The sequence below is a fragment of the Erpetoichthys calabaricus genome, chromosome 8 (assembly GCF_900747795.2).
Source record: "Erpetoichthys calabaricus chromosome 8, fErpCal1.3, whole genome shotgun sequence".
Classification (NCBI taxonomy): Eukaryota; Metazoa; Chordata; class Cladistia; order Polypteriformes; family Polypteridae; genus Erpetoichthys; species Erpetoichthys calabaricus.
The window spans coordinates 92,597,828-92,612,347 of record NC_041401.2 but is presented as its reverse complement, the minus strand read 5'-3'; the positions used below and the strand labels follow the sequence as shown (position 1 = coordinate 92,612,347).

General features: G+C 37.6%; 1 protein-coding gene across 1 annotated transcript in view; it reads right to left on the bottom strand.

The window, feature by feature from the left end:
- Positions 1–692: 692 nt before the first annotated feature.
- wsb1 (WD repeat and SOCS box containing 1) overlaps positions 693–14,520 on the bottom strand; it is a 33,110-nt gene continuing 19,282 nt past the window's right edge. The window contains exons 7-9 of the mRNA XM_028807096.2: positions 13,307–13,420; positions 3,056–3,163; positions 693–1,676 (exon numbers count right to left, since the gene is read on the bottom strand). Coding sequence (XP_028662929.1) covers positions 1,514–1,676; positions 3,056–3,163; positions 13,307–13,420 — 385 coding nt within the window. The 3' untranslated portion in view covers positions 693–1,513. The remainder of the gene's footprint in view (positions 1,677–3,055; positions 3,164–13,306; positions 13,421–14,520) is intronic.

The window sequence follows — 14,520 nt, the reverse complement described above, 5'->3', positions numbered from 1 at the left end:
ATCTAAGATGACGAATGTTCTTTTGCAGCCATTTCACCAAGAAATATTGGCAATTAATAAAAGTCAATGGAAATGGAAACATTCTGGTGAAAAATGTTTAATTAAATGTAGCAGTCTTGCAAATTACACATTAGATCTGAAATAAAATACAAGGAGACTGCAAAACACAAAAGGTGTGTGTTTAATTGCAACAAACCATAAAAATATACATCTCTCAAGGAGCATTGGTATATTACAAGATTTAATGTAAATTAAGCTTCACAGAAACACTCCAGCTTCTAGGAGTAAGGCAACAGTAAAGAATTCCCACCCGCAGACTGAAGTCACAGTTTATACATTCAGAGCTGAATTAAGCTTTTCATTGTAAACAAAAGCTATAAATATGCAACGTTCATGACTTCAGCAATTTATTGCAGATGCTTCAAGCAATGTACTTAAAATATATGTAAAATACAAGCAAGTTTCAAGTAACTGAAGATACCAGAGTTCAGATTATATATATATATATATATATATATTATATATACATTTTTTTTTTTTTTTCAAAAAAGCATTTTGCTTAATCTTTGGTGGCTGTGCCAACTGAACATGCTGAACACTGCAAAATCTTGAAAATGGAGAAACCAGTTGATTCCTTGTGTAGATTTACAATCACAAATAACATTGCTCCCTAACTCCCAACAGACAGGGAGTTTTCTTTTTTTAAATACATATTAAGCTCTGAAGTTTAAAGCAAGATATGGAATTACTAGCTGAAACAACTATCCTCCTAAGTAAATGCAGATGACCATTTACACATTTCATCCAAACACTGTTTTGCTGCCAAGAAAACTTCTTTGGTACCAGCATAAAGGAAAAAAACGAAAGTTAAATCCTTCACATAAACCACTAGATGTTTTTTTGCAGGAGGTTGTGGGGGTGGGGGTGCCTTTTGGGCTGTGCAAGTGAAGGTGTGAGGCTCACTAGGTGTTAACGGCCACAACATGACTATCCCACTTACTTCCAATTGTAGGAGCAGCTTTGCAGAAGCATGACCAAATATCATCCAAACTATTATCACATAATTATCCAAAGCTCTTGCAAAAATATTTACAGCTCAGTACAGCTTTAAACCAGAAAAAAAAAACACTTACAAGTTAACATAAATATAAGTAAACAAAAATGTTTGATATGATAATCCATAGAGACATTATAGTCCAATTGTGTTTCGACTTTGATAACCATCTTAAATGAATATATTTTAAGCATGTTCAAAACAAAAAAACGAAACACTATAAAAAAAATTCAAAAAACCTGAAGAGATCTCCAAGATCTGAAAAGGCCACCTCAAAAGTAAGAATTTCATGACCATCTTTACAATGCTTGACATTGTCAAGTTCCAACACTATTTGTATTTTTATTTAAATTACAAGTGCTTTAAACTCTATGTACAAACATATACACAAATAAAAATGTAACAATATGTTCGGCACAATTTTCTTTGATCAACTTGGAACTCCACTGGCTTAAAAACTTAAATAATCCTGTAAGACAGAAATTGCACCATTCTTGACGGGACAGGCAGTTTCTCAACCTCTTGTGTAGATAACACTCTTCTAAGTGACATTCGGCACAGATGCTGGAGGCTAGATATTTTCCGTGGAGTTGCCCAAAAGTGAACACTGCCATCACGAGTCCTGATTAAGCATTGTTGGAGGGTGGAGAGTTGGGGAGAATTGGAAGGAAGGGAGGTTTATAAGAAAAAAATATATATAAATATTAGCAATTTACAATCATCCTGCATCAAAATCTGACTAATTAAAAAATAATATTTCCTTTAAAAAAAGAAAAAAAATCCTAAACCAAAGTAAATAAACCATCAAAAACTGCTCATGTTTCATTAAAAACTGGCTTATTCATTGGAAAAATACTGTAATATTTCAAGATCTACACCATTAGACTGTTGTACGATGTATTAAAAATCCCATATCACATACACATAGGGTAACAGTGGGCTGTAACTTCAAAACTACATATTTGCATATTGGAAAATGTTTTAACTTAAAGGACCCTGGGTATTATACAGTGTGTTCTGCTGTTAATACAGAGGTCCAGATCATATGAAAAACTATCCATTTCAAACCCAAGAGGGAATTTGCTAAATTAATCTTGTACATAGAAGCAGCAGTTAAAATAATAAAAGCAAGAATGGAACAAGGAAAAAATAAAAAATTTTCAATTGCATTTGGTTTGGGGTAACTTGATAATCGTATCCAAGGCACAGTATTAAAGTAGATGGTTCTAAATTAAATCACATGAATTTTTGTAACTTGTATAAGCGCATTTATTTATTTTTTGTCACATTATGGAAAGTATAGTACCATGTTTGATAACAGTATTACTTAGTGATAATTTGTCAAATTTACAGATATGCACGATACATATTATCTTTTAGGAAATCTTAAAACTGTACAAAAAGTCAAATGCCAGAGAGAGACTGTAGTGCCACTTCTTTTTCAATCTACACATTATAACAAGCAATATCCTCAAGAGTCTACAATTTTAAAACACCACCTGGTATATTGAAAAAATTACAACATGCACTAGGGTTTCCCTTACATAATTTATTATGGCTATTGAAAAATGCCACACTAAAACTGAAAAGTGCTGATACCATATAAAGAAGGTTTCTACACAGCAATCAGACTATCCAAATTAAAAATAAGCTTCAAAGCGCATCAAAGTACAGCTGCTGAATTCCACTGTGTAGACTACCATTGGCTCATGTGAAGTTGTAACAGCAACACCCCAGTGGAACAAATCCAAGAAATTTAGCACTGTTGAACTTACTGGAATGGCAAGACACTGTTCTAATAATAAACACAACTTTAGAGAAGTATTGCGTAACTTTCACATTCCTCCTCCACAAAACCATTTTACTTATAACCAAAATTTGAGTAGTCAGCCTAACTAATGAAAATTAAGCCTTCTTAACAGCTATAATCAGTATAGCATGCACTATTAAACTGCTAGCCTATGCAATCTTATAGGTGGAGGCACATCCAGCAATACTTACCCAGCAGCTAAAACGCTACCATCAGTTGAAAAGGCACAGCACAAACCATTGCTCAGAGGTGCAACTGCTTGAGGAGAGGTCTCATCAATGCTCCAGAACCTCACCATCCTGAAAGAAAATTAGTTAAGAGGAATATTCAGTTGAAATGAAGTGTTCAGTTATCCACTCCTACAAAACACTATTTCCAAAACACATTCTCATCTCCTTCACTGCCAAGAATGTTGCTAAATGCATTTCCGTTTCTAGCACACAAAAAACAATCCAGGGCTTTTATTCCCGGCTACTAAACATGTGGAGTGTGCAGCCTCTACATGTAGCCATACAGAACAGGGTAATTGAAAAAATAACTAACTGCTTAGCTGTCTAAGATGCTGTCATATGATGCTCTTTTCAGTGCCTGTATTAAAAGTTAGCTCTCTTAATTTAGGATTTTTGACATGAGTACATTATAAATCTGTCAGGCATACAGCTCTACATCTTGTTCTATTCAGGTCCAATTTGCCTTCTGCCTCATAATTGCATTAGTCTGCAAAATAATAGACTTACACGTGACAAAGTTATTAGTGTAACCCAATAAGGGGCAAATTCTTGCTTTTAATGTACACAAAAAAAGGACATTAGACATGAAGGGATTAGCCCAAAGTACTAGGCAATGTTAAAATTTTACTGCATGATGCATTGACAGGAGTCGACAAAGTAAAATGTACAAAAGATTGAACATTACAAACAGTTGCAAGAATGTGAGTAACTATGAAGTGTCAAATTTTGGTTTGAAATGTCTGATGAAGTGATTGTGAAGTGTCAGTTCTTACAACAGGCATTCCTTCACCTTCATATTCCCAACTTCTCAAACTACCATATAAGAAGGTAAGCAGTATGTCACGTATTTTGCCTCATGGAAAGAATCCAAGTCATCCCCTTTATGGTTCAATGAATTGATGGCACATTCCACGTATAGCTTGTCGCCAAGGTACAGAAATAGTCATAACCCATCATTCAGCAAATAAATTACGGTTGTATTCAAGACACATTCCTCTCAAATACAAAGAAACCCTAAATCCAAACTTTGTTTTTAGCCAAAATAGTCACAAAAAAACCCTTTTCAAAATTGAGTCAGCAAATATTTTTCCTGTACACATGTGCACAAACACAACTATACTTATTTCTCCACCATCTTCGTTCAATTCATAATCACAATTGGACATTATACAGTTACAGATGGTTGAGCAATGTTATTACTCATTTACGGCTCTGTAATATCAGCCTTTTAAACCCATTAACTGCTGCAGATATCAGGACAAGTATTCACAACACAAATGCTTTAGTGTGAAAGCGCCTAAAGTCTCTTCATAAATGAAAACTACTGCAACACAGTTATATTTGCATTTATATTTTAACAACTCACACAACTTAGCTGTCACACTGACTAGTCCCAATAGGAAACCGAGTTAATTTGTTTGGACTTAGCCAAAACCAAACCACATATATCCCATCACTTCTGCCAACAAGGACAAAATCTAATAAAATATCTATTTTTTCCTTTCATTGTAAGTAAAGATAACTAAACTATATTACTCTGTCTGTGCCGGGGCACCCGATCCTTGGGGTGAACATATCAAAAAGGCCCTGAGTAAATGTGGTTATCCCAGCTGGACTTTTGTCAAAGCAGGGAAGACACCTAAAGAATGCTCTAAGCAATCCAGGAGAGAAGGACAACCTTTGCCTAAGCGAAAACCTTTGGTGATCCCTTGTGTGTCAGAAATATCGGAACAGCTGAGACGCATTTTTTCAAAACACCAGGGGCCTCATGTATAAACAGTGCGTACGCACAAAAATGTCAGAAACAATTTCATCCCAAGAACTATAAATGCACTCAATCAGTCCACCATGTGCTCCTTGTAGAACTGTTTGTACTTATAAGTACAATTACCTCACTGTAAACTTGTGATACAGGTTATAATATTGCACAACCTGAGCCAGTTTATAAAGCGTGTATTTACATATGATGACGATATCATTTTTAAGATGAAATGCAGCAAAATATGTTGATTATATTATACAGATAAAACTTTAACTTAATTCAAATAATCTATTGTTAATAAACAAACATGTGAGGACATGCTGTCGCTGCGCTAGCAAGGAGCTGGCACTCTGTTCATGGATTGTTCAGGCCTCACGCTGTATTCTTGCTGGGACTGGTGCGACACTGGATGGATAGAATAATTTAACATGTACTACAAAGATATTTCAATGTTCCTTAAAAGTTTTGAAGAATCGGCATTCTAAGCTTACAGATGGCTTAAGGTCTATTACAGAGCTGATTGTGTGGCGATTGGGTATTTGGAGAAATAAAAGTAAGGACAGGAATTGGGGGTTAGTATGTTTGAAAGAAACAGTACTGCTGCAATAAATTATTTCATCGAAGGTTGCGCACGGCGCAGCAAGCATCCTGTGTGAGGCATTAACAATCACTGCGCCACCATGTTCCCATGTGTAATAACATGCTTTAATTCCTATCATCGTGAAACTGATATCAAGTATACATCTCAGTATTTTAATTATTCACAGAGCTGTAATATCACAAATGTAATGGATTCTGTGTCCTGTTGGAGGAAAAGAATGCCCGTTTAAGAAGCACACAGTGATTCACACACAGAGCACATAGAAGATCAAATACAAAACAAAGCATTTAACATGCTGCTTTAGTTACGATGGGATTTGAGAAACTAGTAAATTAAACGATTTTAAGATGAAGTTTATGATGTTCTACTTTAATGACAAAATAAACTACGTGATTAAAGTGAAAATTTAGAGATTAAAGTTGACACTTTGTGCTCCGCTCCCCCCAAACTGTGTGCCTATTTTTTTTCTCTGTACCCTAATAAGCTTTCATATGACACTCAGACGGTGGGCCACGACTCACCTTTTCACAGCGACTTTGATATCAGACAACTTTTTTTATTTTGGGCACTGTGCGACTTTGTGAACTTGAGCTTTCAAGTTTCTCCGACGCTATCACTCGATCAACTTCCTTTTGTTGTTTATACCACTGTTTAAACCAACAAATAGTACCGTTTTTCCTTGCTTCCACTTGTACTCGCTGAAATTCTTCTATTTCCCCCCGTGCTTTTGCCATTGCGTTTTCACAGAACGCTGAACTTAAGGGCTATTTATATTGATTTGCATATTCAAAGAGGCATAATTCTGGGCGGAGACGGGGCGGGACAGCAGGCGCATGCACATGCGTTACTTTTCACACTGCCCTGTATTTATGTAGCGGAAGAACGTGGAAGTTGGCGTTAGCACAGATTTATGCATCTGGATTTTTTTGTGCGTCAGCACATTTCCGCTGTTGTCCGTACGCCATGTTATAGTGTGAATTCTTCACATGGCATTATGCATGAGGCCCCAGGTCTCAGTGGCTTTCACACCCCAAAACACGCTATGGCAAAAACTGGTTCACCCCAAGGACCGGGTTCCCTAGCACAGACAGTAATATAGTTTACGCGGTTAAGTGCCAAGAGGATTGCCGTGAGTTATATATTGGGGAAACCAAACAACCACTGGTGAAGCGGATGGCACAACTAGGGCTGCAACAATTAGTCGACGTAATCAACAACGTCGACGTTTCATAGACAGAACCTTCAAAAAAGGCTCCAGTCACAAAGAATTTGTAACTGCAATGCACTACATGAACATGTGGGGGCAGTATCGTTTGATATTGTTTGTCAATACTGCACACAGTCCTACCAATGAAGAAGAACATCTGAGGAGAAGAAGAACGTAGAGGAAAATAAACGTGGCTGCAATAGCGAGTCATAAGGAGAGGGGGGGAAGGAGATGGAAAAAAATTGAGACAGAAACTTTCTAAAGTGCGGGAGCACTTCACCGAAAAAGAAACAAAAAAAAAAAAAGGCTGAATGCAGATTATGGAAAGCGGAGCTATCTTTTCACGGCAGCACCACCGCAATGCAGGAGCATCCTGGAGCTGTGATGCCGCCGTCTCGAGAGGCAAGTTTTAGCGAGTAAAGTTAGTGTCATGTGTTAACGTTGATGTTTGTACTATAATGTGTATATCAAGGTTTTGACAATGTTAGTTAACCTTAAAATGGCCACATACTTGGGGTTTAATGCATCCCTGGACGCTAAATTCTTTTTAGCTGCACTTTTTAAGTAAACATCACAATTCACAAAGAAAATGTGAAATTTTAATGGAACACTTTTTTCTTGCAAAGAGCATCACAATTACTGCAATACAGATCATTTTACACACTGCAAATGAACTGTAAAAACTATTAAAAAAACTATTGCAACAATCTATTATACGTTCAAGGTGCAACTGATGCCATTGACTCAGTAAATCACCGAGCCAACTGCGCTTGAACTGGCTACACACAAACACACAGAGGTAAACGCGGACGCTGGCAAGCTCGTCTAGTGCAGCGGCTGAATCCCAGAGACAGTGGTGCTGCAGTTCTGATGGAAGGCAAATGAGGCAAAGTATCCCACTCTTGCCTTATTGGCAAAATCATTATTCCTGCTACCTCTACTCCCTCTGATCGTCCCTTCTCAACAGCTGGAAACATTGTCTCAAAGAAGAGAGCCAGCCTCACACCAGAGCATGTCGAAATGCTCACGTTCCTGCACTGCAGGAATATATGAACTGAATCTTTTATAAACTGTACATTGTTTTATTTTATTTGATTTGAAGCTTTATTTAAACTTTTGGACTAAGACCAGTGGCCATTTCTGGTTAAGTTAAATGCACTTTTTTTGTTTAAAGACTATGTGCACTTTAGTTTGTATTGTTTAATGTATTTATTTTTTATTGTGATGGTCACACTAATATAAAAACATATGATTTTCAAATTCATATGCAGAGGAGGTGAGACATGCACTGGAGCCCAGAACAGGATGTGTAACCACAGGTCGCAGGCATCAAAATAGTCAGCATGAAATAATCGTGACTAATCGGGGGAAAAAAATTGAACAATTAGTCGACTACCAAAATGATCATTAGTTGCAACCCTAGGCACAACACAGATGAGCCAGGACTCCACAGTCTATTTACATCTACAGTCAGTGATGAAGATGTGCACATCCTGGACAGGGAGGAATGCTGGTTTGAGCGAGGAGTCAAGGAGGCCATTTACATGAAAAAGGAACGACCATCTCTGAACCAAGGAGGGGGCCCAAGGGTACATCTTTCACCATCTTACAGTGCTGTGACTGCAGCCATTCCCCAGCTCTCTGTGAATGGTCCTCATAGCCATTGATCAATGGACAATTTGCATATCATTAATTACACGGCCCACTGTTAGTCAATGGTGCTAGTTTTGGCCATGATGTAAAAGGTACTGTTTATAAGGTTGGAGAAACCTGCAGTCGACTGAGGAAGTAATTTGGATGAGTGATGAAATATATCTCCCTAGAGGAAAACAACTATGTCCAGATGAACAGAGTCAACTTTCTAGAATTTCCTTACCTGGAATATTGAGTATGCATCGAGACACAGTCTCTTTAAACTCTAAACTCTTTAACCCCTATTCAAAACACACTGTATATTTTTAAAAAGATAGCTATACATGGATTTTAAATTTTGTATTTTTACTGAATTGAACTTTCTACCTTTTATATCATCCTTTTAGAATATTAAGCAAGAGTGTTAATTTATTAGACCCGAATTTATCAGGACCCAAATAGACAAACAGCCTGAGAAAGGCAAACATTTATTGATTACTACCTGTGTAAGCCAGTGCTGTAAAAAGCTCAGGGTCCTAGAAACTATTAAAATCGTCAGAAAAAAAAATGAAATGTAGAGATGTCAAGTAATTGAAAGGAGCTACTCTGGGCATCTCTATCCTAGGAGATTTCATTTTGCCCATGTGCTCGTATCACTTGTGTATTAGCGGCAGGAGGAAAAGTAAAAGGGATACCGTTTTGCCGATGTTTCAGCTAAGCGACTATCTTTCTGCCAAGGTTTCGTTTTGCTGACCTGCTGGCCTCGCTTGTGTTATTAGCGGCTAAGCGAGTTTTCCATTTTCCTTACCCCGACTCCACCTCTCACTTATGGGCCGGACAGACACACACACTTCCACACATAGATGTTTATATACAAGCTTCTTGTAAGCACTGTTAATTTGACATGAAGTTAGGACTTAATGTTGGAGGCGCATGCTGGGCAGATCAAAAAGGTACAGCAGGACAGTGAAAAGCAAGGAGAGCAAATAGTGAGACAAGCCCAAAGAAACTGACAAGGACCTCTGCAGAATGAACAGTAATCTGAAGAAACTCTGATCTCAAACTTTAAACACTTACCTTCCATTACCTTTATTTTCTGCATTTTTAACTAGACTTTTTTTTAGATACATTTCTTAACCTTTAAAGTCTCTTTTCAAATACATTTTCTACTTTTGCTACCATCGGTTTTACTGTTTTTTTTTTTTTTTTAAATGTTGCTTTATAATATTTTATACAGTCTGACTGGGTCAAGGTATAGTGTTAAGAGCACCTGGCGTGCATGACTGCCATATTCCCATAGAGGTTACAAGCGGAGAAGACACATCTCCAAAAGAAAGCAGCACAGTGAGCAAAGCACCTGCTTTTGGGATTAGCATAGGTGTAGCACAGATCTGAAGACGACCATTTGGTTTGCTTGCACAGAAACCTTGCAAGTCTAGTCTAAAATTCGACAATAATACAACCACATATAATGAAAAATAGCCAAAAATCAATACAGTTCTCTGAAACTGCAAGTTAACCACATTAACCCTTAGCTGCACTAACCAAATATCCCCTGCCCTGCACCGGACATATTTACATTTCAAATGATTGTCGTCAAGTAAAATACCTCTCAGTACACTTCTGCACTCTGTTGCTATTATTTTAATAAGGGTAACCAATGAACTAAAGAACAAACAATATTTGTGAAATCGTTTTGGTTGTCAATTGTCTAAGATATCTACTAGGACACACATCTCCTACCAAGTGCAGTAGCTAGCTTGCTGAAGGCCCCTGTGCAGCGCCCTGAGGTGGGCCCCTCCTGTCTAGCATAACTAAGTAATTTATTTGCAACTAGATCCTAGGGGCCAGCTAGGCAGTGGATCAGCGATCGTGTCACCATTAGATCACATGCTGGTGTGAAACAATCCACCTCTCTGAATGGATTTTGTAATAAGTTTTTTTAATCGCTTTATTACAACCACTGTAAGTTAGCAAAAATAAAATAAATTGTTGGAAGTGTGGGTAGTAGTACTAGTAGTACATAATATATGTAAAATGTGGACCCATTTACTTTTCCAAGACAACTTTGTGAAGGAAGATGATTAAAATGTAACATAAGCTAGAAAGTAGAGAAACTGTTCTGTGCTATAAAATGTAGCAAATTTCAATTTGTAACTAATTAAAACAACAATACCAGCTGACAGGATACTATAACAATCGACCCGTTTTACACAAGTTCTGAGAAAATAGATGTCATAAAGTGGTCACGCTCACAAATCCTCACAGTAGTGACACTAATGCACTTAAGTCATACTAAGGTACACAATAAAACAGGTTACAGATGTGTTAAAACTGTTAAATCTTACAAAAATGGAACTGACTAACAACTCACAAATCATATTGCTTATAATGTCACCAGTACCTTAAAATACTTGCTTGTGTGCCTTCTGTTGAGCAAAAGTCAACAATATTTGATACGTCAAGTTGTCTGGCACGCTCGTTTTTGATTGAGAATATAGCCAAGCCACTAAGTTTGATTTGCTACATGGTGCTTCTGAGGTAATTTTTGAGGAGTTTAACTTGGAGAATGATTGTTCACATGCAGCAACAGTCACTGGTATGGCCAGCAGTAACATGAAAGCTGTGCAAACGTCACTGAAAGTAGACAACAGTGCACAGTGATCTATTAGCAACAGTTCAGCTACTTCGAAAACAGTCGACTTGGTTGACAGGATGGATTGAAAACATGCACGAACTGACAATTGAGTGGAAAATGCTGATGAAACGTTGGTGCTATAGCATTCAATGAGAAGATCGGCAGCAGCATCCAATTCTTTGTCAGCCTTCGAGGTCAGAGTTGATGGTGATAAGACATTGAACATTGAAGCCACTATATCGAGACTGTGAAACTGTTGTTTTAGCAGTTATTAAAATAAATAAATAAATAATCTATACAGCCCCTAGTGGGCTCCCCAAGCTCATAGGCCCTTGTACTTTACACAATCTGCACAATTTACTGCTATGCCATAGCTCCTACCTAAACAAGGATATATAGCAAATGGTCAGCACTTCATTTAAAGCCAATACTTGCTTCAATTAAGCACATTAACTGCATACAATAACCCACTGTATTAGAAAAGCAAGCAGAATAATTACAGACCTCACCCATCTCATAAACAGACACATTTTCACTCTTGTCTTCTGGCAAGCAGTATAAGAACCATTGGCACTCACATCAGTAAATTCAGAGACAGTTTTGTATCTACGGATTGTGAAGTTACTATACTGAAAACAATGAAAGCTGAGGAAGTGAAAAGTTTTTATATGAAGCCATTAAATCTTGCTTTCTTTATTGTAACATTATTAAGCTTATAAAAAACGCTAATGTAACAAATTGGCGGATTTGTTTGTTAAATACAAGCTAAACAACTCTTATTTAGCAAACTAAAAAAAACTAACATTTTCCAAATTCAAGTAATTTCTTGACAAGGTAATAAAACTTACAAAAATGCACATATGAGAAACCTGAATTTAAAGTTGAACTTGAGTCATGAAAAGATCTGTATGACCAGATACAATCATTTACTTACATATACTGCACTTAAATTGAATATTATATATCTACCGCCACATCCATGAGATTGGATTAAGTTTCTTCAGTAAATAAATGGAGAAAGATCTTGATCAAATGTAGTAAGTAAATATTTCTTTGAAAAATGATGCTTACTAGCACAAAGTAAATCAGACTGTTTACTGCCCAGTTATTTAGCCCTGGAGTAGTGGAATGGATATCAGATTTGTTATATAAAAAGTCTCAGCCAGTAACAGCTACACACAGCACAGAAGTCTTACATTCAGATAATTAGCTTGGTGGCAAGGTCATGAAGATGAAGGGAAAAAAGCAAAGCCACTCCTAATCAGTTATAAAGTGATTTGCCTGTCCGGCCCTGTGACAGCAGCTTGAACTCTGATCTGTCGATCACAAAATTGAGAATGAGCTGGGAAAATAGGGACACAAACAAACGCACGCTTTGTGCTTTTATTTAAACCAATAAGGTGCAAAACAGTGAACTTCTTAAAAAATAATCTATAAAAGCGTAGTACATGGTGAAAGTTAAAAGTTAGCTGAATCTATTAAAACTAGATTAAAATCCAGAGACTGTCCTTTCTTTAAAGCCATACATGCCCCAATGCTTCCTTCTAAAATGTGGCATCTCCTCTGCTTATCCCATCAGGGCCATGTAATAAGAGAAAACGCCCACCAGCCGGTACAGTTAACCTTTAGTCCCGGTTCCAGTTCCTGTTCATCTGTGGGGTGCTGTGCCAAACCAGAGACCAGTCTCTGTCTGCCAGTCCTTCAGCATCATAAGAAGAAATGCGCACAGTGGGCTGCTCTAAAGAAGCAACCTCCAACTGCCCCACATGAGCGATGGCACTATGCTCAGTCCCTAGGAAGCTGTCTCTCCCAATCACTTGCCTCCGCAAAAAAAAGCAATGGCTCCTTTTCAATATTTATACACATTCCTTTTAACCTCTGTTCCATCTAGACTCCCTCAATCCTATTTCTTCTCTACACTTTAAATTCTCTGCTCAAGCTCTTTATACACTTTCAAGGAATACAAGTTTGCTGGCGCGGATTACACTTGTGATACAAAATCGACTGAACTGCCGATCACCCCAACTCACACCCCAGAGTTCCCCTGACATCTTACCACATATACCTACACCCCCGCAGAAACCAGAGTGCACTTTTAACATTTTATTAAAATGCCCAACGCCATGAACTCCTCTTACAACAGGCCCAAAAAGACAAATATTTTGTTGGGAATAACAGATAATAATGGTATCCTTCATGATTACCTATACTATATTTGGAATACTACATTAAACATTCAATACATAGGCCTAAGGGCTAACACTTGTACTGTCACAATTGATGGTGTTTTATAACACAGTTTATGGTTAATAAATAATAAGTTTAACAGAATGTCTACTACATAGAGAAGCAAAGCATAACACTATACTTACCGATCATCACAAATGCTTGCAATATGAAGGCCATCGTGACAAAAGGAGACTGACCTCACCCACCGATCATTGGCACCTCCAGCAAATATTGGAGTTGGAGGAGGGAAAAGGTGTCTTTAAATAAACAAAAAATAGCATTTATTAACTTGTAATCCACAAAATAACATGAAGGCTAAAACTGGTTAGTGGGTAGAGAGACATAAGATTTTTTGAAGAGATAATATAGCCCAAATAAGGATACAAAAGCAGGCTTGTGATCATTCCATATTGAGAACAGATAAAATACTGTCATTTAATCAGCTGGAATAAAATGACAGACCTTTCTTAATCTTAATCTTACATATATATAAAATTCTTTTCACGTTTGAAACGGAAATGATGTATGACCACGCGATATGGACATTACGTAAAAGTGGTAAACACAAACACGCCGATCTATCCCATACAAGTGCGCCCTGCGTTGCCCTCTCCCAGCCCTCCTCGCTGGACTCCAGCGCTGAGCTGTCCGCTGCCAGGCGCGTTCCACAGAGAAAACTGCCAGATTGTCATTTTTTTTTTTTTTTTTTTTTTTTTTAAATTCGCAGTACTTGATAGTAGAAGAGATGAACAAAACAGCTTTGCGTCTTTCTACTTTTTAACTGGACCGAGCTATAAACAATGTGAAGACGAGACCGCCTTCAGCGGTGAGGGGTCATAAGAACAAAATGGACGCTGGGAGGCGCGGAATGTCGGGCTTTTCCTCCGGGTCAACAGTTTCGCAGTTTCAGGCAGCATCCTCTCTTCTCGCACTGTTTGTCACACTTCAAGTGCCCCGTCGGCTCCTGGGATAGTGGAAATCTTTGCGAATAAGTGTAATCGGCGCTATCGAAGCGGGACTCTCTTGGTAAACTGTCCCTTAAGATGAATTCAGGTCACTAAAACCCCGCAACATTCAAGGTTGCTTTTGTGATGAATTCTTTTAATAAGATGGAGGGTTTACAACTAAAAAGATGTACCGACCTCTTCGTGTTAAGTATTGGACTTGGGAATTGTTTGGACCTTCTGCCCGTTAAGCACGGAAAGGCAGCGTCCACATTTCTCAGAATAATTTTTCTCTTAAATCACAGGCACATAGTGCAAGGTTGTCAAGCAGGTACTAAAACACTACAGTAGTATTCAATGTATCTTTACTTCTTAAATGTTAATGTTTGACTGTTTAATAATTTATACGCTTC